Here is a 23184-nt window from a genome sequence, read left to right as displayed (position 1 = left end):
ATCAGTCCACACTCTCACTGACTTCTTCTGGGGTGGTTCTCTTCTCGCCCTGGGTTTGTATTCAGGAAGCAGATGCACCAGGTTGTGATCAGAGCGGACAAGTGGGGGGAGGGGGTTGGAGTCGTATGCGTCCTTAACATTCGCATACAGTAAGTCCAGCGTCTTGTTCTCCCTGGTGTGGCACTTAACGTATTGAGTGAAAGTGGGGAGAATGGAGGAGAGCGAGGTGTGGTTGAAGTCCCCGCTGATGAGAAGCAGCTGCCGCTGCATCGGCCGATAGAGGGATGTACACGTTAAACACTATAACATGAGAAAACTCCCTCGGGATGTAAAACGGCCGAATGCCCACAGCGAGAACCTCGATGAGACAGGTGCAAAGCTGTTCCTTAACAGAGACGTGCGCCGGGTTGCACCATCTCTCGTTAATAAACACCGCCAGTCCTCCTCCTTTCTTCTTACCACTGTCTCCCGAACTCCTGTCCGCCCGAACCAGTTTGAATCCATCCAGGGCGACCACAGAGTCCAGTGTCGATTCGTTCAGCCACGTCTCAGTGAAACACATGAGGCTACACTCCCTGTACTCCTGCTGTAACCAGGTCAGCACCGTCAGCTCGTCCATCTTGTTGGAGAGGGAACGGACGTTTCCCATAATGATGGATGGAACGTATGGTTTGTACCTCCATCTCCTCTCCCGAAGCCTTTGTCCTGCTCTGCAGCCTCTCCGTTTCCTCCGTATTTCAGGTGGAACCTCAGGTCTTTCGTTGTAGAGATGTGCAGGGCCGCAGCGTTATTAGCTGATCCCTGGAGTAAACATTGGAGCCATGTGCGAAGCTGAGGGGATCGCCGACGCACTCCCAAAAAAGTTAACAATGAAAAACAGAACACGAAAGTAATAGAATTGGTCTCCCTATGTGCAGACTTGCAAAAGGCATTGACCACATAAAAGAAAACCCATAAGGCAGGCCAAGAAACAATAGAAAAGAATAGAAAAGAAAAAAGAGAAGAGAGAGCTGCTGTAACTAGCTGCTGCTCCTGCAGCGCCATCTTGTCTGATATAAGACCCGCAGTCAACTCATGAACTATCCTTTACATTAAGACTTTCGTGATGTGTCTGTCAGTACTGCCAGGTTATCCAAGTAACTAGGGGGTTCAGCAAATACCCTCTGAGAGGACATGCTTCCTTGTCTTGTTCTATATATCTGGAAGTTGAATCATGAACATCTTGTTCATGATTTTAGAAAACACTGTGAGGATTACAGAGCCAATTTGAATGGGCCTCCCAAACTCACTGAGAATTGGGGATTGCCAGGTCTCCTTTTTCGCTGTTGGGTCTGTGTGTCTATATGCCCAGTACCCAAATAGATCCAAATAAACCTGAGCCTGCATGTTGTCTGCTACTGATGTGGTGCTACTGGTGTTACTACTATTTGACTAGAAAGCAGACACTCACACTGGTGCACATAAATCATCTATCACATTCAAAGTCTACAATTTTCAGTTGCATTTGGAACTGAAGAGAACCCATGCAGACACATGGAGAATTCAAACTCCACACTCGGGTCCTTATGGGCGACAGTGCTAACCACGACATCACCGTGCTGCCCTCCGGTTCTACATGCTGTCAACGTAATTTTTATATGTTTTATATAAGAAATAAAAAGGAAAAATATAAAATAGAAAGTTTAATATAATTTATGAAGTTGACTTGCTGGGAAGACGGAATTACAGAATTGGCTGCATTGGAAAAGTAATTTGGGATCATTGGCCTATGTTACCCACAAGGGACTCAAGGATCAATTTGTTCATTAAATAGTAGCCTTATAGTTAAAAAGTTGATAACAAACATAGATTGATCAGCTACAACATCTTGTGGTGCACAGTGGTCAGGGGATTTTGCAATATTAGCATCAGCACAGCCTGAGATCCTCGGGCTAGCCTGAGAAGCCAACTGCTTTGTTTAAATATTTTCCTAAAATATACTTTTTCTCATTTATAACAAAACACTCAAATATTGGCTAAAGGAGGCACTGCTTCTAGCGAAATCAGCAAAATCAAAGCAGGACATCTCCAGCCCACAGAGATACAAAACTTTCTGATCTGGAGCAGATGGTGATATAAAAGGCAGCAGTATCAAGCGTTGCATAAGCAACTCAATTGGGACCTCATATGAGCCCTGTTGGTGTATAGTGTGACTTTCTAACAGCGTTTAGCAGATCTCCACAGTCAAAGCCACAGATTCACCCTCTGCCCCCTGGAGGTGTGCACACTCTGCTCTGCCAACTTTAAACTGTCTTGCGAATCTCACTCTTGAAGAAAAAAGCAAGTCTAACAATGTATCAAATGTAGATTTGAAACTTTAATCGACCTTTAAATTAAATATAAGCAGCAGCAGTGAGGAAAATTCAGTATGAATGGAGAGTCTGTCCAAAAAAGAAGGGCAAGAAAATGTGATGGTTTACTGGGTGAAGGTTTATATGACTCATGTTAATAATATTGATATACTTTATTGATCCCCTTGGGGAAATTGTGGTTGGACAGCTGTCAGACAGTACACATCAGCACTACTACAGGGTTTAAGTGTCTTGTTAAAGAACACCTGCACAAGTAGCCAGAAGAAACTCGGAATTGAACCAATAAGTCTGGGTTTGTAGATGACTGCTCTACTACCTGAGCTATTGCTGCCCACAAATATTTTATTAATCCCCTTGGGGAAACTTTTTGTGGACAGGCTGCTCCCTTGAGGCACCAAGGGTTCAGTGTCTTGTCCAGGGACATTTCAAGCTGACCAAGAATTAGGGGGGTGTGAAGCGAACCACCAACCCTGGGTTTTGTAGACATGTTAGTCTGATCGTGTGCATTAAAATTGTATTTGTGGCTGTGTAGACTTATAGCAGCACTCTTGTCTGTTTCTTCTCCGCACCTACTTTCTCACAAACATCCCTCTCAAGCATGGCCTGCTGTTCCATTATATAAAGCTGTGTTTATTTATCAGGCTGTTAGTATGTAGGTTAGGCCAGCCATGTTCCACAAACAGTACAGTTGGGTGTAGCTCAAATTAAATGAGCATGCATTTTCTTGGAACACAAAGATAGGACATTTGATTCTTTACAAGCTGCTTCTTTGCCAAAATCTATTTCAGGATTGGCAGTTTTTCATGGAGTAGCAGCTGAAAATTGCCCAAATGAGTAAATCCACACTGGCAGCTGTTTTGATGATCCAGTTGTGTTTTAATGCAGTGTTCCCTCTCCTTGTTAATTTCAAGTAAATTGAAAACAAATTACGATTAACATGTAGAAATCACAGTGAATAGAAGCATGGCAATCAGGGACACAACTCGTGGTTACCCTGATTGGGCTTTTGTCAATTTTGAAACAAGGACAGCCGGAAACTCCAAATTAGACACAATTGGGTCTCTTTTAAACATGGTTCCCTCACTTGGGTCTTCTCCTTGTATCTTAGTCCCTCCCCATGAAGATGCTCTAAGTGATGCAGAAAAAGGCATGAGCAGGAAGTAAACAAAGAAATGTGTTATTAGAGACATGACATCCTTAGAGTTTGTATTTCTGCAACCTAATAATTATATGAACAAATAGACAGTTACCACCAGTGACACAATGTGTTTTTATGTTCAATTTGTATGTCCATTTGAATAAGTTACAACAGTTTATCTAATATAGGAAAAACAAATTAAAAACCTACATTGTTTATTTTTATTTTCTGTGCTCAGATCAGTCCGATCACAGTGTGCAAGAGGACATCGGTTCCTGCTACATGCACAAGTAAATTATTTCTACTAGTATTCTGTTTGTATATTATTTTTTTGGAGCTTATTAAAGGTGCTAATGTTTTCTAGCTTCTGTAGAAATTAATTATTCAACCAGATTTTTAGACAAATGTAAATGATATTATGTGCATCAAACTTTATTTCTGTCCAGCACATTTTCAACCTAATGCATTTATTGACCATCGACAATTGAATAGTTTGCTGTGACATCTCATTGAGATGTATACCGATCAAGCACAACATTAAAACCACAAGGTGGGGTTAAGATTGTAGTTAACAATGACCCTTTACAGTTGATGACAGATGTATTATTTCCATAACAAAGAGAAATCTCCGAACACCTGTTCGACAGACATCTTCAGGAGTCAGGTGTGGACTTGCCAATGACTACTGCACAAAGAAGACTGCTACACAGGGTATAACAATTAGGACTGTGACGAATGTATGTAAAAGCTGGACCTAGGTGAACAAAATGATCTTGTCTTAGAGTGATGGCAAGAGCTAAGTTTAGTGCAGAGAAGGAACTACCCAGAGGGAGAGGTAGGAAGATAAAGAGAGAGGACAGTGAGACAAATAATGAGGGGAGATGAGAAAAACAACAGAACAAAGACAGGATGGAGTGGAGGGGAGGCCATACAAGGAGACGTGAAGGGGGGGATGAGGAAAAAAAGGAGAGAAGAGAGGTTAGGCAAGGACAAGGGAGGATGTGGAAAAAAGTGAATGAGTGGAGCGTTATTATACTTTTGTTGTCTTTATTGTCGTGATCGCTGCTACCAGCTTTCTCCTCTCTAAATTGGGACCTTGCTCTCACAGAGAATGTCTGGATGCAGCATGGCTTTTCCACATTAATTAGTTGAAGGTGATTTAGAATTCATGAGTAAAGGCTGGCAACATCCTTCAGGAGGCAACACGAGCCTTGTCTCTGCCAGCCCAAAGTTCGACTTCCCTAAAAAATGGAACGACTAACTCCCGAAGATGCATCACAAGTTTATTTGGCTCTGTGGACGTTTCTGCACTCGACATCATCACACAGAAAGAATAAGTGGGTAATGTGCTCAAATGAGCAGCAGTCTGTACACACTGACAGTCCATCAAGCTAAAAGAGGCCGGATGCGCTGCATGGAGATGATGCTCTGAATGTGGATGTGTACACAGTGATCACTGAGGCAGAAATAGGGAGGAGGCTTCAGTTGTGTGGACGATTCTGAATTCTTCTCATGTATAGGATGAGGTGCCGGTGCATTTTGCTTGAATTCATCCCATTCGAACTTGTCCAGCTCCCTAATTGAAACCCCTCTCCTTGGGTAGGCATTACATTAATTCTTCTAGACAGAGGCTCTTATCAAAATGCAGCAGGCCTACTCTGGTAAATAAAGGTCTGCCAGGGAGGAGGCTGCAACACACTACAGCAGAGGCGTGGGCACATATAAAAAAGATATTAGATCCATTATAATTATGCTGTTAGAAGCATGGCAACTTGGCCTTCCCCCTGTACAGTAGAGGTCAGCGAGAGAAGAACAGCAGTGATTATGAAATCAATAGCTCTCCAGTGAAGGGACAACTGATTCTAAAAGGCCAATTATCACAACAGCTGTCTCAGCAAATACGCAGGATTTTTCTACTGCAAAACTCTGGAAATAAAACTAAGCTGTGCTGGAGCCATAGATACTGCAAACAAATCTAAACTAGATACAAATAATAGTATTCTGTCCACCACATTTTACACTAATGTTATGTTTTGCTACTGGGCTGTCAGTCCGTGTTTCATTTGCAGAAACAACAGCAGTCATTAGTGGAAATACCAAAAGTAACTTGCCCAATTTCACAAGTTGCCACCAGGGTCACAGTGACCAACTGCAGCTGCCCACTTTACAATGTAAGGTCTCACACCTTACATTATAAAGGGCCGCGAGATTTACATTTAGTTATTTGGCAGACGCTTTTATCCAAAGCAACTTTAAAAGAAAGAATAAAAATCTATCTCTTGTTTTCATGCTCTTTATTTTGTTTTCTCCTGCAGTGAGGGTAACAAACCATGTCATCAGCAAATGTGCAGACCCAAGAGAGTAAAAGGAAAAATACGTTTTGATCTTTATACAACTAGTGTTTTCTAAAATACAGTATGAATCATCTTCACTCTTTCAGTCGCCGAATGGCTTGTTTATAAAAAAAACCTTTTAATTTTTAGGTAACATCATTTAGCACTGTTAAACACCAACATTAAGTTTAACTATTCAACCTGCTTGCACCATTCCTCTATTCCCTAAACATGCATTGGACTCAACCCATTTTCATAGATCCATAGTTAAGAGCTCCATGGAACAAGCTCCTCTGTCCTCTAGTTAACTTCCTCTCAAGGAGGCTTCACTGCAGGAACTCTTTCAGGCTTTTTCAATGAAAGTGAAACTAAAAGGTACAGAGAATTTTTTACCAGCCTAATTCTTCTGACATCTCATTAAAATCCATTCTGGATGTGGCCCTGTCCAATAACTGCCCTTCTTGGTCTAAAAGATAGTGAACAGGCACGAGTGCTTCATTCTGTTCCAACTCGCCCCACGATTTAGTTTCTCAAGTGGTAAGAGGACAGTGGAACCTCTTACAGGGGCCACCAAACAGTAAGATGCATAGCCAAAGAAAAAAGGTCAGCCTGGTGGGGCTTTGACTTTAATTTGATCCTGTAATAATTCCATTTTGTAGGTCTGCCACATACTGTACTTCCTCGGGGCACACACAAGGGGTTTGTAATTGGCTGTCATTCTACTGCTGTCCCAGTCCACTCAATTTAACTATGGTTCCCAGAAAATATCATTCTGAATAATGATAACATAATAGCCTGGGGTTGATTTCTATTCCTGATTTGAATCCCGTTCAAATAAAGTCATTCTAAATGCATTTAATTCAATAATCAACACCAAAGCAAGGATCAGTGTGTACTGTAACACATCAGTAACATGAAAAAACAGCTCTGATTGACTCTTTAGATAATTTACACTCATTATGGTCAAGTTATTATGAGTCTTATATATATACAAACGCCATCATGTAAAAACTGACAACTTGAATTGCTTTAGGGTTTCTGACTGTTAGTTTAAGAGTATAATGATTAAGTTGTCATTATGTGGCATTTTATTACAGATTCTGAAAAAACAATTTAATGGAATATGTGTTGTTATGGTAGCCAGCAATGTGAATAGTACAAATTAAATATCTATACAAACAGAGAGCACACAGACTACAACATTAAGAATTGCAGAGCTGCTCATTCTAGTTTGAGGTGGATTAATTAGAAGATTACTCCAGTTTGAAAGATTCATGACTGGAATAACAACATGAAATGAAGCCATTGGGTTTGGTCTTGATGGACCTTGTCACCCTATTCAACATGAATGTTGAGAACCTGCACACAGCTGAGAAAAAAGAAACCTGTGGGTGGACTTTAACAGTAGCAACAGTAGTGAATGTGTGGTTTAATGTCAGATCTCTTGTCTTTATTTTCTACTGCATTCCCCAGCCTACAGTGTAATCGATACATTACCTCTTAACCATCAGCGGATTCAGTTTGATGACTAATTCATCATTTTATTTATTTATATTTAAAGCATTGCTGCAGCAAGCAGCTCTTTCTACACCCGCGCACGGTCTTCTCTGTCCTCGGTGTCCAGTGAATGTCATCGCTATATAGTCATATCGGCACTGACTTCACACAACTCCAGCTGGTTAGTGCTTCAATAATACAGTAAAACAAGGGTCACAGCTTTTACTTGATTTCAGATGTAACGTTCAAAAGTGTAGTGTCCCATGAATACTTTTCCATCACTTGTTTGTCAAGTTGTTGCACAGTTTTTACCTCTGCAAAGTGTGATTATTCTCACACCGTGCTACTATAACAGTCATTATATATGTATTAATCTGGTAAAAATTTATATAATCGCTATTACTATGGCAAAATATTTACATTTTTAATAAGTTGAGAGCATTTATATATTATTAGGAATTCTAATTAAGGGAGCACATACCATGAAAGTGCAGCTAAGAGACTTTGCTGCACATCTAACCCAACTCTTCTCCCATGTTTCCTTTGTGATAACTTACATTTTGTCTGTTTGTTATTTGCTAGTTATAAACTAACCACAACCTGTTCCTGGCCATGGAACAGTGGATCCATTCAACCCTTGCAGGGTTACTAAAGGTGTTAAGCGAGTTTGCTCATCCAATCAACATGTATTGTTTGCCTTTGGGAGCTCTTGTAAGGGTGATTGAGTATGAGGTGCTGAAGCTGTTCATCTGGTCTTTATACAATCATATTAAGACTTGTGTCTGTCAAACATTATTCCAGTTGATGTTAAGCCCACTTGGCTCATCATAGGCCAAATTTGAAAGCGCAGCTGGGGTGAGGACAGTGTTCAGTCTGGGGACTTTGCAGATATTTAGGGAGGTTTCTATTTAGTGTTCAAAGCAGCTGGGATTAGAGTAAATCTGAGGTTCTTGGCCAGAAATCCGATTGCACCCTATGGGATGGAAGTCAATTGCTGCCCCAAGTAGATGAGTTTAAGTATCAGGGTGTTGTTCAATAGTGACAGCAAAATGGAGCAATGCACATTGTTCTAGCATTCCACAGTAATGTAGATGCTGTACCGCCCCTAAAGAGACGATTCTTCAGCTGTTTCAAAAAAAAGTGGAGTCCAATCTTTTCAGTGCCACTACTTTCACCAACCTGAGGGGGGGGGGGGGGGGGGGGGGGGGGGGGGGGGGGTTTGAAAGCAGAATAAAGAAATCCAGTGTAACTAAACAAAGCCAGGCTTGACCTGTCGTAGTCAGTACTTCCTGGATTATTAGGTTTTGAAGCAGCTCAGCCAGAACGAGCAGGATGAACCAGGTGAAGCGAGGCGTAAGTCACCCTGATAAATGTGCAGTTTTAAGTAGATCACAGGGTTGATCACAGCTTGTGAGGTGGAGTCTTGTCACTTATAATAAAGCATGTGGAAGCATGTTGTAGTAAAACATACACCTAGTAAGCACTGTTGCTCTGAAACTGTTATAATTACCGCTCAAGAAGTCACATGCCTTCTTTCACACAATGAAATTGTACACGCTTACTTTGTTACTTTGGATATTTACAATGCAAATGAATTCATAATCAAAAAACATTGTTGTAGCAGACAACTGTTTTTTAACATGGCATAGAGTCAAAAGACAGAAAACCAACCACAGAACCACAGAAAACCGATTAGCCAGCAGAAATCATTTAGACACAATCAAATAAATAAAATTAATTAGTGTCCTGCCAAGTGCCACAGGTTTCATCCATAGCTGAGGATTTGTTGTGTCAGCCTGATCAGAGAAGATGTGTAAGGGATGAAAGGGATCATGTACAATAAAGTTGGCTTCTCTTTGCACAGACTTACCATTAACTCACATATAGTTACATGAGGAGGACTTATCATAAATTTAGCCAGGATAACTTGAAAATCCTGGATTAATCTTCTGTCTAGGTTTTGCGAAATAGCCCCCTGGTTTCCAGCTGTACGATCAGCCACCGTTCACTAACCTGCTCGGCAGCAAGCAGCAGCACACAGAGCCAGTCAGAGACTAGCTGTGAACACAGTGGAGCACTTAGCAGCTAAAGAGCTGAGTATTTCCCCTGGGATAATCACAGTGAAAAAGTATTTCTGTCTGCCACAGTGTTTTTGATACTTACACTGGAGGCAAAAACCAGAAATGTTCCAATTCCACACGTTCAGAAGTGACTTAAACAGGACCTAATGGTTGGTTTAAGGTTGCTGAGTCTTTTTTCTTTTTCGTCTTAATTTCTCTCTTCAATATTTTTATTATTATTTTATCTACATCTTGTGTACCTCCAGTCTTCCATTTCTCCTTACCAACACGTGCTTTCCTATAATCACCTTTTACTTCACACAGTGTGCTCTTCTTCTCTTCTTCAGTCAATCAATTTTTGTTGCATTTCTCTTTGTCACAGTCACAGTGTTTTCCTCCTCCTCCCTGTGTTTCCTTCATTGTGACGCCTGTGTGAGGTTCTGTCTAGTAGTGTTTTATTTCCTACACCTACCTCTGCCCTGATTGGTCACACACAAACAGAACCTCACACAATTATTCAACCAAACAGTATCACTTAACTAACATTTTAATAATCTTAAATCACTTGTTTACATATCATGAATGTCCCCATAGTCTAAAGTGTGGAGCATTAGAAAGGAGTTTTTCTTCTTCTGCCACCCATTGTTTTCCAGTCAGATGGGAAATGGAACTAAAAGTTTGACCATCCAACATAAAGATTTAAACGTTTAGACTTTTATTGCAGGGACACTTGAGATTTGCTTCCATTTTTGTCGTTGTTTTATTTGTCACAAACCAGGCAAACCTTGTATAATTTAAAGAGTGCATCATGAATGCTGAAACTCTCTCCTCCTGCACCAGAGATCATCTAATTTTTTAAAGATGAACAGTGTTTTTAGGTCAGAACCTCCTGCTGTGAGCAGCCTGGTAACTGTGGCCCTCACGCTGCGACATTGTTTGTTCTGCACCTGCTCACATACAACTTAGAGTGGCAAGAAAAAATATGTGAACCTTTTGGAATTTCATGGTTTTCTGCATTAATTTGTCATAAAATGTGATCTGATCTTCATCTAAGCCAATCAAATGCACCTAAAATAATACCACAAAAAATTCTGATCTTTAACGTCTTTATTGAGAAGAACCATAAAAACCTCATAGTGCTGGTGGAAAAAGTAGAACCTCAGCAGCAATAACCTCAACCAAGCACTTCTGTCAGGATTCAGGCCTCATACCTGCCTGTTTGGACGTTTTTGTCTCCCCCTTCTGTTTGTTTTCTCCCTTCCTGCACCTCCACCTCCACTCAACCCATGGACTCTTAATTGACTGATTAATTTCACCTGTGTTCCCCTTTTGTTTTATAAGCTTCCCTCAGTCCTTTGTTCTCTGCTGGTTCGTCACATTGTGTTGTGTGTCATGTTGCATAGTGTCCTCAGCAACTCTGGTTCGTCCGTCATCTTCCTCGTTTGTTTGTTGGACTGTTTCCCCACATGTGAGTTTTGTTTGCCTGCGACTGCAGTGATTTTCTGTTGTCACTTTGTATTTTTGGTTTTGGCGTTTGCTCCTGTGTTGCCTTGCCCTCGACAGTAGTTTTCTTTTGTTACTTTTGTATTTTTTAGTCTGTCGGTTTTGTGCTGTGTAGTCCTGTCTTAAGGTAGTCAGTTATTTGTGTGTTTAGTTGTTTTATATTTTTTACCTGCATTCCTGCGTTGTTTTAGGTTGCTACTTGGTCTGTCGGTTCCTGGTTTTTGTTAGTTCTAATCCACCGTGGTTTTGGGTCTTTTTGTGTTGATACTTTGTTAGTGTTTGTTTGGTTTCCCTGTGTCCCTGCCTTTTGTTGTTAATAAATAGTCCCTGCCTTTTGTTGTTAATAAATAGTTCCTTTTGTACTTACCTGTTTACTCCGTGTCAGTCCGTTCCCTCACAACTTCCTGTAGTTGTGGATCAGACCTGCACATCGTTCAGGAGGAATTTTAGTCCATTCTTCCTACAGAACTGCTTTAGCTCTGTTATATTCTTCAAGCCATTTTGTTGTGTATTTTGGGTCATTGTTCTGTTGTATTACTCAGGTTCTACAGAGTTTCAGCTGACATACAGACATTCTTACATTATCCTGAGGATTTTTTTGATATTGATATACTTGGTAATTCATCTTACCCCCAATCACTGCAAGCTGGCCAGGCTCCGATGCAGCAAAGCAGGCCCAAATCATAATGTTTCCTCCACCATACTTTACAATTGGGATGATGTTTTCATGATGATATGCAGTGCCCAGGTTTATTATTATTATTTTATATAAAATGCATTTATTTTATAATACTTTTTATAAATAATCTTCCAAATATTTGTTCTGTTTGTTAAGTCATATGCAGATGACACTGCAATTTACACAACTGAGATAAAGAAAATGTTGATTGATTAAAGCAATGCCTTCTGAAGAGCTAAACAGACAAGAGGCCTTCTTTCCAAAGTGGATCTCAAACATTATTCAGAAAGTGCTTCCTCACACTGTCGCAGAAGTTAGTCATCGGCGACTTGTCTGATTCTGCTGTGGCTTTGGGTCTGCCAAATCTGTTTCTGTCAGATTTTCCTCCATTTTCGGTGTAGGAAACTATACCCACGGGAACTTTTGCTTCATCTGCAATTTCCCTTTCCATTACTGTTCAGTATTGATGTATGTTTGGTTACCGCCCTGTTAATCTTTATGTTCTTTGTTTGCTTTGTGAGCACAGGGCAGAAATTGGCCAAAATTGTTTGATAGCTTATGAGAAAACCACTGTAAAGAGGCGACTTCCATTGGAGGCTGAACTCATTAATTCTAGTGCTGTCATCTTTTGCTTGCCTGTCCTCCTGCCCAACTGTAAGTGAAAGTCTTATCCATATTTCTTACACACTGTAAAAGTCTATGGGAAATATGGATAAAATTAAACTGCCACCAAATGCTTTACAGCTGTTACAAAGGGAACCGATAGGGCAAACAGTTGTGGGTATTTAATGCAGCTTGTTGCCGTAGTTTGAGTGCTATTGATGTCTTGGCAGGTGACGGTCTGGAAGAGAAACACTTGCATCGACCCGGTCAGCCCCCTGAGAGCAGACCTGCCGCTCAGTGCCATATCAGAGCTGTGCTCTGAGACTGACTGACAGAGCTCCAAGGGGCCCTCCCTGGCCACTCAGCAGAGTGCTGATACAACAATTTAAAAGGAGGGACAAGGGGCATCCCTCACTGTCCATTAGAATCTCAAGGGCCGCCTGAAGCGTGGGTCATTAAAGGCTGCTTTACAACAAGGGCTTGTAAATGGATGGTCTCTTGCTGGTTAGGTAGGAGGAGAATTAGTAATGTGTCAAATGATTTGGAATGAATCCTGCTGTAAATATAAGAGCACTTTATGCTATTAGCATTGTGAGTTATCAGAACTGTAAAATGGCAGGAGCAATGTAAGTTTATGTTTCAGATAGGCGAAACACCCGTTGTGCTATGTTTTAGCTAGGAGGAAATGTTTTCTTCGGTCCTCTAAATGGTCATATACTCATCATGTGGAGAATGGCAAAGTGAAAAATGAAGTGAAGTGGAAAATCAACACCAGCTTTTAATGTGCTGTTAATGACCTGAACAGGATCTACATTTCCAATGTACTAGTGTGTCGTGGTAAAGAATAAACCAGTGAATCTACGTTCCTACCCTCACCTATGGTCTATCACCATTTACAGTATATGTGTGTAACACTGCAGAAACCGCTCTTACATGTGCCTGATCTGAAAGCCCTCATTAGGCGCCGCATGAGAAACCTTCATGCCACAAAGACAAATATAGCCACATGGCTTCTGACGTACTTTGGAAAATTGTTCTCACTTAACACAGTGCACCGCTGCATCCTGAAACGAAACCTGAAACTCTTCAACACAAGGGAGAAGCCATACTTCAATCCTGTGCAGATTGGGCCCAGCGTCCTTTTCTCTTCAGAGCATCTGCGTCTGGGAAGTCAGTGGACATTTGAGCAGGACGGTGCCAGGCCTCATTGTACACATGCTACATCAGATACAAGAAGAGCCAAATACTGAACGTGCAAAACAGCTAATTATTAAAAAGTGTCATTAAAAAGAAAGGCAGCGTAACACAGTGGTAAACGTGTACATTTTTAGTTTTTGTTTGTTTGTGTTGCAGCATCAAACTTTGAATTTGCTTGAGTGAAAACAGTGAAATTCTTTTCTTTGTGCTTTTGGGTTAATCGAAAAATCATTTTCTTTTTTGAAAGACTTCTTATTCCATTTTGAAGATGCAAACAGCTGTTGGCGTCATCGGGTGTAGATATTGTGTAATTTATTTATTTAATTTTTTGTATTTTCTTGTCCTAGCTTTTTCCCAGGGGGTCAAATATTTTCCAAGTATAGCTACATACTGTAGATACAATAACAAAACCATGACATTCTTAACATGCTTAACACGGCGAAGGCTGAATGTGAGCTGTCCTGTGTAAGTGCGCCCTGTCCACAGTAATCCATGACTTCATACTCTGTGTTGTTGTTGCTCTCCGATACTGTAGTGAGCAATGTGAACCAGTTTTTAGAAGCACACGGTGACGGTAATGTAGCTGCTGATTCGTGACAACTGTGAGCTGAAAGGTCGTATGTGGAAATGGCCTCTCAACCTTAGAGGACGCTTGTAGCGACATGAATTTTCAGATGTAGTGAATTTGTCCACAGACGGACTGAAGTGATGTTTGCTGGTGTAATTCAGCACCATGGATAGCGCTTTCTGTGTAAAAGCCAACGTACAGTGTTGTGGAGGTGGTGCATGCTGGGCTGTGCACCACCTTCTGCGAGGAGCATGAAGCATTGATGATATTTTCAAACAATTTAACACATTTTATTGAACCAAGATTACCCATTACTACATCACGTCCTTGAGATTATAGTGTTATTTTAGTGGAATAGATTTAAATTTCATTCATTCTTTTGTGTTGTTTTGTTTTTTATACTGATTTACAGAGATGGAAGCTGAAACTGGTTTCAGTAGAAGCCACAAGTCCCCCAGTGTGTGCCTCAGAAGAGATGAAGATTATCAGCGAGCACTACAATAACAAGAAACAAGGAGACTCTCGGAGTGTGTCAGGGTCGTGGAAATGAGATCCCTGTGCTCTCGTGGCTCATTCGTCATTGTTTTTCTTTGCAGGAAAGTCTGTGTGAAACATTCATGGGCTCTCGTTTACTTTACATTTTCTTTTCTGCATTAGATCACTATTGAATCTATCTGAGGCCCCCCCCCCCCCCCCCCCCCCCCCCACACACACACACACAGCAGGAATCTGTTTCCACCATAAATAATGCAAAACGCTAGTGAAGGCTTAAATTAAAAGCATACTGTTTTTTATTAATGTTTTATGGGCTAATTTTAGTAAAAGAAATAAATAACATTTAACTCTCGGATAGTGTAGAGAAAACAAGGCTAGATCATTTCGATCAAGCTCACAAAGTACAGTCGAGGCTAATGGAAACATCAATAGTTTTGCAGATAATCTCAGAAAAAACTGCTGTGAATGCAAATTGAAAGGTTTCCCATAGATTTACAATAAAATGGGACAATTAGAGCATGATCGGCCATAGTAGTTGGAACCTAAGTCATTTGAATCATATGCTATTGCCTTCTCTGTGGTCAACAGTACAGTACATCAAAACACCAAATCAGAGACTATCAGAGAGAAGAACGGTGCTCCATCCTCCACCAGGAGTTGCAGAGATGCAGAATCAATGCCAAGGCAACACTGAAGCACTTCTGGCAGACTATGGTGGCCATTCTTCCAAAAATAGTAATAAAAACGTCAGCATCCCTTTCCTTTAATTTGTAACCCGTCTGTATGTTTCCACAAAAGGAAAACAAAACAAATCAAAGCAGACAAGGAAATCTAAATGAACCCTAATTAGTCCATGATATAAAACTCCCAAGATACAATAAGAAAAAAAAGAAAGTAGTGTTTCATTCCACAAAGCACTATTGCAAAACATGGTAATCTGATATTGTCTGGCCTTAATTGTGTATTAAACTCCACTTTGCGCTCAAATCTGCTTCCCAACATCGTCCTCGCTATCACCTGCTCCCGTAATCAAATTTATTCTCTCATCAGTCGAAGCTGAATAAAACATGAGGTCTATTTGCATCACTGAGGAGGCATTGAGTCTCCGAGCAAGAGTGAGTGCCTGCATCCTATCTCACAACAGACAAAGTGCTTCTCCCGGTCAGAGGCCTCTGATATCTTCATCTCCATAAAATCCCTTTTGGTTCAAATCGAGGTTGCACACTTTGGCAGGAGAATTCAAAATGGCATCCAGCAGAAGTGCTTCCATCAGATCTTGGCATTCTTCTGTGTTTTACCCTTCTTGCACTTCGGACATATGCAGACTGGAGATACGCTTTTGCTGTGTGTTGAGAATAAAGACTTCTATCTTAAGTTTTGCCACCTTAGTGGCATCGTAGAGTTATTTTTTTTTTGGTCAAGTCTTTAAAAGAAAAGAAGGATTTTCTTAAAACTATTAAGACAAGGACATCATACACAGAACCGCTGTGGACTATAGATAAATAGTTGCAAACCTTTGCATTGTAACTACTTCTTTCAGATAAATCAATTAAAACTCTATAAATGTCTCTAGATTTTCTCTCTCATTTCATTCAGTAAGGTGAGGACTTTTACTCTCTCCCCCCCCCCCCCCCCCTCCCTTAAATCCCCTGAAAAAAAACAAAAAAACTGTTTCTCTGCCTCCTCTAAGATATGACATTCAGTCTACGTCTTTTGATACGGCACGTCTGAGAGGAGGCTGAAGGAAAATGTAGGCCTGCATTATCTGATGAGCTTCCCCGTCCTGCTCTCCACATTCTGTTTGGCAGCCCCTTAAGATGAAAAAAACTGAAAGAAAAATAGCTTTAATGTTTCAAATGAGGTCACACCATACACTGCCTCTCCCTGACGTCCAGTGTTTTTCAACTTTGCCTGTAGAGAAGCTGCTTGTCTGAGCGCTGATAAAATCCGGATATAAAACCTGACGCTGAAGATGAATGTGTCCCACAGCCACTCTCGCCTATCAGTCACGAGCACAGACGAGGACGGGGGCCTGGGAAACATGTCGAGGAGCCATCTCTGCTGCCGCCTTCCTCTCCTGCCCTCTTCACTCTCAGGCAGAATTAAAGTTAAAAAAAGGTTTGTGGATGAAAGAGAAGAGTGACTGGCAGAGATGGAAAAGCATGCAAATTTATTTTTTATTTTTGAAGAAAAAACTGTTTTGAGGGTTCAGCCTCAAGCTTTCACTTACGGATTTTATAACAGGTATCTACAGAGACACACTGTGATGTGGGGCATTTGGATGGCTGACCCACTGTACAGGCACCTAGCCAAAGGCCTAGTAGTAGCTGTTTTAAGTATGAAGAAAAAGTCAGACTGAAAAAAATCATTTAGCCCTCAGGTGGAAACTATTATCTTGAAATGAGGTCAGAGCACAAATGAGAAAGAAGCTGCGCCACATTCTACACAAGCTGGCTTTCAATTGCAAAGGAAACTGCATGCAGAAAGTGACAGTGTATGAAAAAATATCATGCATAAAAAAGAAGTATACTGTATATTAAGAATAAATATTAAAATATTGAAGTGTTATTCAAGTAAATATGGTAATTTGGGGACAGGTGAGAGTGTTGTGATTGGAGATAAAATGAGCATCCGTCTTTGGAAGCAAAGTTAGGCCATGGCTCAGCATTTTGTGCCCAACTTCCTGAGATAGCGAATAATTTAGGTCTTGAACCATTCACAGTGCACAATACTGTGTCCCGACACCTCAGAAATGCAACCTGAATGATGATCGGGATTTGGGGCTCCGTGCCACCCGTGGATCTGGACAGTTTGCCATCACTGAGGGGAAAAGTCCCAAGTTTACGAAGGTATGAGTGAATGTCAGCGTGGCTGTCTGCAAGCTGAAGCTCGGTGGAGGAGTGGAGTGGTGATGAAGCAGGACAATGACCCTAAACAATGACTCCTCCCAGTCTGATCCACAGCTACAGGAAGCGCTTGCTTAAGATTGATTCACACAGACTTGGGATAAACTCACGTAAGATGAAACACTCTAAACTCCTACACATGCCTAAATTTACATGACTCAGGGCAACAGACTTTATGTGTAATCATATCATCTCTAATGTTCAGTTTTCTCTGAAAGCACTCTTACTTCAGTGAGCTGGTACTGAACAGTTATTGTAGGCATTTCCTTTTTGCCCTATTCTGTATATTTTTGGTCTTTGATAGAAAAAAGCCATGAACAGAAATGCTGTTCTATACATCTATATGTATGACTAGTTTAAAGCTATAGTACATGATTAAAGGCTCAAATAAATTGAACATGAAACACGTGCACTACACATAGATGTGTTGCCTTCTCTGAACATTGCAAGAGCTGAAAAAAGCAAGAAGTCTGTAAATAGCCTGCAGCCTGATTAAATCTGAAATCGAAATCAAGAAGAAAATGAATGAAAACCAGCTGGTAATTACCCTGTGAGATTTATGGATTCTTTATTTCATAAGAAAACGTTTTCACAGCAGAAGAAGTCATTTTATCTGGTGTTATTTTCATTCAGCCTTCAATTTATATCTAAATATAAAAACAAACTGTGCATGAGAAAAACTACCACAGATGCATGAACACCAAAAGAAATGAATCCCACTTCAGTTCAGCATAGAAAAATCATACGTAAGACTACAGTAAGTGTGTGTGAGAGCTGGCAAAGAAAAAAAAAAAAAAGCACCTGAGGAGATTACCCCCTTCGTGAGGATGAAAGGCCAAGGATGGCACGGAGGGAAAGTGGATGGGAGTGCAGTGAAATCCTATTTCAGCGGCCTGAGGGAGCTGTGGCGCCCAACTCCAGTGGGCCCTCTGCTAGAGCCCGCTCAACAAGAGGCTGGGCCTACGTGTGAATTGCAGTAAGTGCAGTGGCGGACATGGGCAGAGATGAAAGTGTGAGGACAACTCAACTGCCTCCTTTACTGGATTACACCAAGGAGAGGAGCAGTGTCTTTGGCATTTCAATAAGTCTGCTTAAAAAAAAAAAACGTATGGCAAAGACAGTGTAAGGCACCGTTTTGACTGATCCGCCACCTAGTTCGAGCAGAAGATATCTTCCTTCAACATACAGAACACACACAAGCTCAAAAAAGTCCCATCTTTAAGCCCTAGGACAGATCAAACCTGAATATCATCAAATTTGAGACTTGAACCCAAAACCTGAAGCTCTATTGCTTTATTTCATCCATCACTGACATCAGAGGGCAGGTTGTGTATTTCAACGTGACGCCTGTCCAAAAGACACAATGAAGAAGTCACTCATACACTCATGAATAAAGATTTATTGTACCCAAATATAATTAGTTACAGTGTTCTTTCATTTCATTTGGAGACGGACACAAGATTGACGGTGCAAGATAATCAGCGACAGCGACAGTGAAGCTTTTTGAACCTTAAGTACATGTGAAAGACGATAGATGAGTAAATAGCAAAAAGCAAATGGACACACAGTATACTAGTATGTCTATCCTTCCAGAGGCACGCAGCCATGCTGATTGCTGTGCTATGACAACCAGTTACACTGATTTGATGTGGAAAACAAAATACTTGGTACCAAAAGCAAGAAGGGTGAAGCCAGTGCCACGCAGTGGAAAAACCAGGTGTGTTAAATCAGGCGTGGGCAACCCCTGGTCCTCCTCTACCACTCACCTGTTTGTTTTCAAACTATTCAAGTCCTACCTACTGCGGATTACCGGAATCAGGTGTGTTCAGTCAGTCAGAAGCTGGATGTTATCAGCTCAGAAGAGGGTGAAGCGAGGGAAGATAAAGTGAAATGGTTTAGTCTAGCTCATAATGGACCTGATCCAAATAGTAGTAGCAGTGAGTGAGGTAAGGATGACTGGAAAGCAAGGAGGACAGTGGGCTTTAAGGACCAGGGTTGCCCAGTCCTCATCTAAATAGATGGACAACCATTAAACATCAAGACATTTTTTCCAAAAGTGGTCATGGTTTATTGTTAATAAACCGGCCTGAGTTCCCGCAGCTTGAAAGGTTTTCTCTAATAACGCGGTGTCTCATCTGGCAGAAAACAATCACATTCATTTCACCCATTGCAGTAAAGCATGCAACAATCAGCTTGTTTTTCCCACTCGGTAATCACTGTTTCCTTCCAAGAACGAGAATGGAGTGAAGACACAAAGACTGAATTATACGGTGTGGTTTTAGGTTCGGTTTCTGGCTTAGTCGTACGCCGGCAGGCCGAAGAGCTGCGGTTCAAACTCCTCCATGCTCCTGAGGCGCAGCGTGCCCTCCTGGGTAAGGCTGGGGTCCAGGTTGTCGTCAGGAATCATCACGACCTGCATCCCCGCGGCCAGCGCCGCCTTCACGCCGTTGGGGGCGTCTTCAAAAACCAAGCACTGAGCAGGGACGAGAGAGAGAGAGAGAGGGAGAAGAACACAGAGTGATATTATCCTATAAGCCTATTAGCTCTACAGGATTTTACCCTTGCAGACTCTGCAGAGCTGAAGCCAAAATCAAACATGGGGACAGGAGCATTTTCATTTCCAATGCGATGAAGCTGACATTACTCAGAGGAATGCTGTTTACCTGTGCCAGGTACAATATGCAGTTAGTCTACGATCTGAGGAACAGTGCCTCCTGTCGCCTCCGCTTGATTGAAATGTTCTTTCACTCCCAAATTAATGAGAGACTGGATCCGGTGACACAACATTTACACGAATATATGGAATATAATGTAGGTTAATAATGTTCAGTCTAAGTTTCTTAAAGTGACGGCTCAGTTTTTATTTCTTTCACAGAAGCAACTCATGCGTTAAACACATCTGAATCAGTCTCCTGCAATCCACCCCCTGAAACGCCCCCTTTTTCTTGGCCGATATTTGTGTCTAGTATGAGTCCTCTGTGTGATTTTGGAAAGATTGGGCTTTTAGTTATCGCTCCTCATCACAATGTGTACTAGACTAGAGGTGTTTCAGACGAGCTTTCAAGTGTCGCTGAATGGAAACAATCAAAGGGACACAAAGCAGTTGTCACCAGTGATGGCCAAGAAAGAACAAATGAATCTTTTCTATTTCTGCTTCAGTGAGTTTGAAACAAGTTTTCGGGGGTTTTGCAAATAGCATAATAAAATGCTGCACTTATAAAGTCTGACAATTTCTTTTATCTTCTCCCACCTACTCACCTTTTTATGTATTACCTAACCAACTGTCAGTCATGTGATTGAAAGCATTTAAGTAGAACCTTAAACAGAGTTAAAATGCACTTGTATTGTGTGACAAAGTTGAATTTTAGTCGGAGCAGCGCCTTTAGGTTTAACATATCAACATTTGCTCCCTGCTGAGACCCTTCAGTGCCACAGCCTCATACACCTGAGTCAGCTCTCATACAGACTTATCGCCCTTAATGTCAAAAAATGTGCATGTTCGTTAAAAACACTTCTGGAGTCACTAAGTTTTAGGACAACACAGTGAAAAGTGGGTTATTTAGACAGTTGTTCTGCAGGGAACTTTGTGTTGGGTTAAGTTTTACTCAGATTTTTGCTGGATTTGATGTGAAAACGTCAGCATCACCTCGTAACGATCTCCCCTTTCATCCATCCTCTCCACTCAAAGCACTGTAGTAGAGTGGTCAGCAGTCTTTGTCCTGCACATGAGAACATCCATCTGTTTTTTTTTTTTATTTTACATTTGCATGACTGAGAAAACAGAGTTCTCTGTGGAAATCTACCTTAACCATGCTACTAAAAAGCGCCCTGTCTGACCATCAACTCATTCTATTTTACTTATAGTCGATACTGGCATATCCTGCTAGTGTGTCCTGCATGAGGGGAGGGTTAAAAAATACTCTAACAAGTGCTTAGGTTGACTGAAGAGTTACCACCTTTTTTTACACTGTATTTGGTTAATAATTTTAATGTCCCATGTACTTTATGCATGTTAATAATGTTAAACACTCTTTCAAGGTTAATTTCACAATATTGCTGCTGTATTATAGCACGATTCTGACTTTAAAGTCAAGCACTTTTGAGGTACAATGTCAGTTAGGTACTAGACATTTTCATCAGCAAGACTGATTCAGGAAAATTGTAGCCTGCAGTCGGTGACTGTGGGTCTAATGCACATCAATCCATGTCATCTGGCAGTGTTGATTTCTGACAGACTGTGTTCAAACATGTTCTACAGTCTGTTAAACTGTCAGATCCACCTCTCAGTTCACATCTAAATGGATATAAACACTTCTTTACATGAATAACCTGAATCATCTTTAAGCTTTTGTAATGTTGAACGTTCTTATTAGGTGAAATATACCAAACTAAGCACACACAGCACAAACAGAGGTTTACTGTATACGTACTGTACAGCTGGAAGATAACACTTCTAACAATAGAATGAATACACAGCTTGTGAGGATTAGTGCCCGAAATACCACAAAACCTGTAAATTTAGCCACATGTAAATACCATTTACACTTTGTGTCTCTGTGTGAAGGTGCTTTTTAAATGAGGTGCTGCTCCTGTGAACCCCGTCTACTTAAGTCTCTGGAAATGGACCTCACTTGTGAGGCGGAATAATGTCACATGCCAAGCCAAGTGAAAATATAAAAACCCAGAGCGCTAATTGGTGTTTGAAATACTTAGCCACGCACATGTTCAACAAAGACATTCCAACAGTTGCAGTAAATGAATATGCCTGAACCTCCACCAGGAGGTTAATCAGTTTTTAGTATCCAATAATCACATTCACAGGAGTGTGCAGACAGATAGGAGGAAGGACTGCTCGTCCTGTAGTTCGACGGTTAGGAGGAACTGTTAAGACCTATTATTCATACTAACATTCAATATGAATTTGAGCTGGACAAGGAAACACTAACTTGTTCAAAGTATTATTAAGAAGAAATTCCTCCTTAAAACCTACTTATGCAGTTTTAACAAGGATTCTGCCTTTCGCCAATTTCTTATTTGGGATTTGACATTAGAGAAGAACAAAATCTACACACACTCAAGAGCACACTTGGGCACATTAAAAATGCACTACACTTCAATTCATATCGGAAACCACCAACATTAAATGTGATGTATCACTTTCCCCCTCAGCTGCCAGAAAAGAGCATGAAGAGCACGTGTGTCCTGACCCCACCGGACTCCTTTAGTTCGACAGCAATTCATTTCTTGTTTATAAATAAATAATACGGCTTTAAAAATCAATTTTACGTTTACAGTGAGATTATTCAAAGCTTTTGATTCTACTACATATGAACCGCTGCTCATTTCCTTATGTAATGATGTGTTGTTTTAAAAAACCTACAAATGTATCATTTTCTTTACCATAGTTTCAGAAGCTGGAAATCCATCACACTCTATCTACTGCTAATACTACTACAACCGCTTACTCTCCTAAGTCTTGTATTTATGTAGAGAGTCTAAAGTCTAAAGGTGAATATTATTATATATTATATATTATATTGTTAAATATATATTGTAAATATATTTCATCGAGACAGATTTATTATTCTTATGAATAATTATTATTATTCAGATGAAAAACATGCAGTTAAGAGAATGTTTGCAAAAAGTGCTGAATAGTCTAGTTAAAGGTCCCCTCCAGTCATGCATTAAGACATTTAAAATGACTCTCCTTTGAATAATGAACTGTTTTGTAGGGTTTTTCACGCACACACACACACACACACACACACACACAAAATAAAATTATTATCTAAAGTGGGGGTCTTCGCTACCAGTAGCTTTCAACCTTCAACCTTTCTGAGTAGCTTGCCTA

At 40.8% G+C, this 23184-nt stretch overlaps 1 protein-coding gene across 1 annotated transcript in view; it reads right to left on the bottom strand.

Annotated features, from left to right (window-relative positions):
- Positions 1-18710: 18710 nt before the first annotated feature.
- Positions 18711-23184, bottom strand: part of pudp (pseudouridine 5'-phosphatase) — a 29927-nt gene continuing 25453 nt past the window's right edge. Inside the window, exon 4 of the mRNA XM_026364194.1 lies at positions 18711-19803. Coding sequence (XP_026219979.1) covers positions 19627-19803 — 177 coding nt within the window. The 3' untranslated portion in view covers positions 18711-19626. The remainder of the gene's footprint in view (positions 19804-23184) is intronic.

Source organism: Anabas testudineus, chromosome 2 (genome assembly GCF_900324465.2).
Source record: "Anabas testudineus chromosome 2, fAnaTes1.2, whole genome shotgun sequence".
Taxonomy (NCBI): Eukaryota; Metazoa; Chordata; class Actinopteri; order Anabantiformes; family Anabantidae; genus Anabas; species Anabas testudineus.
This window is presented reverse-complemented; position numbering and strand designations above follow the sequence as displayed.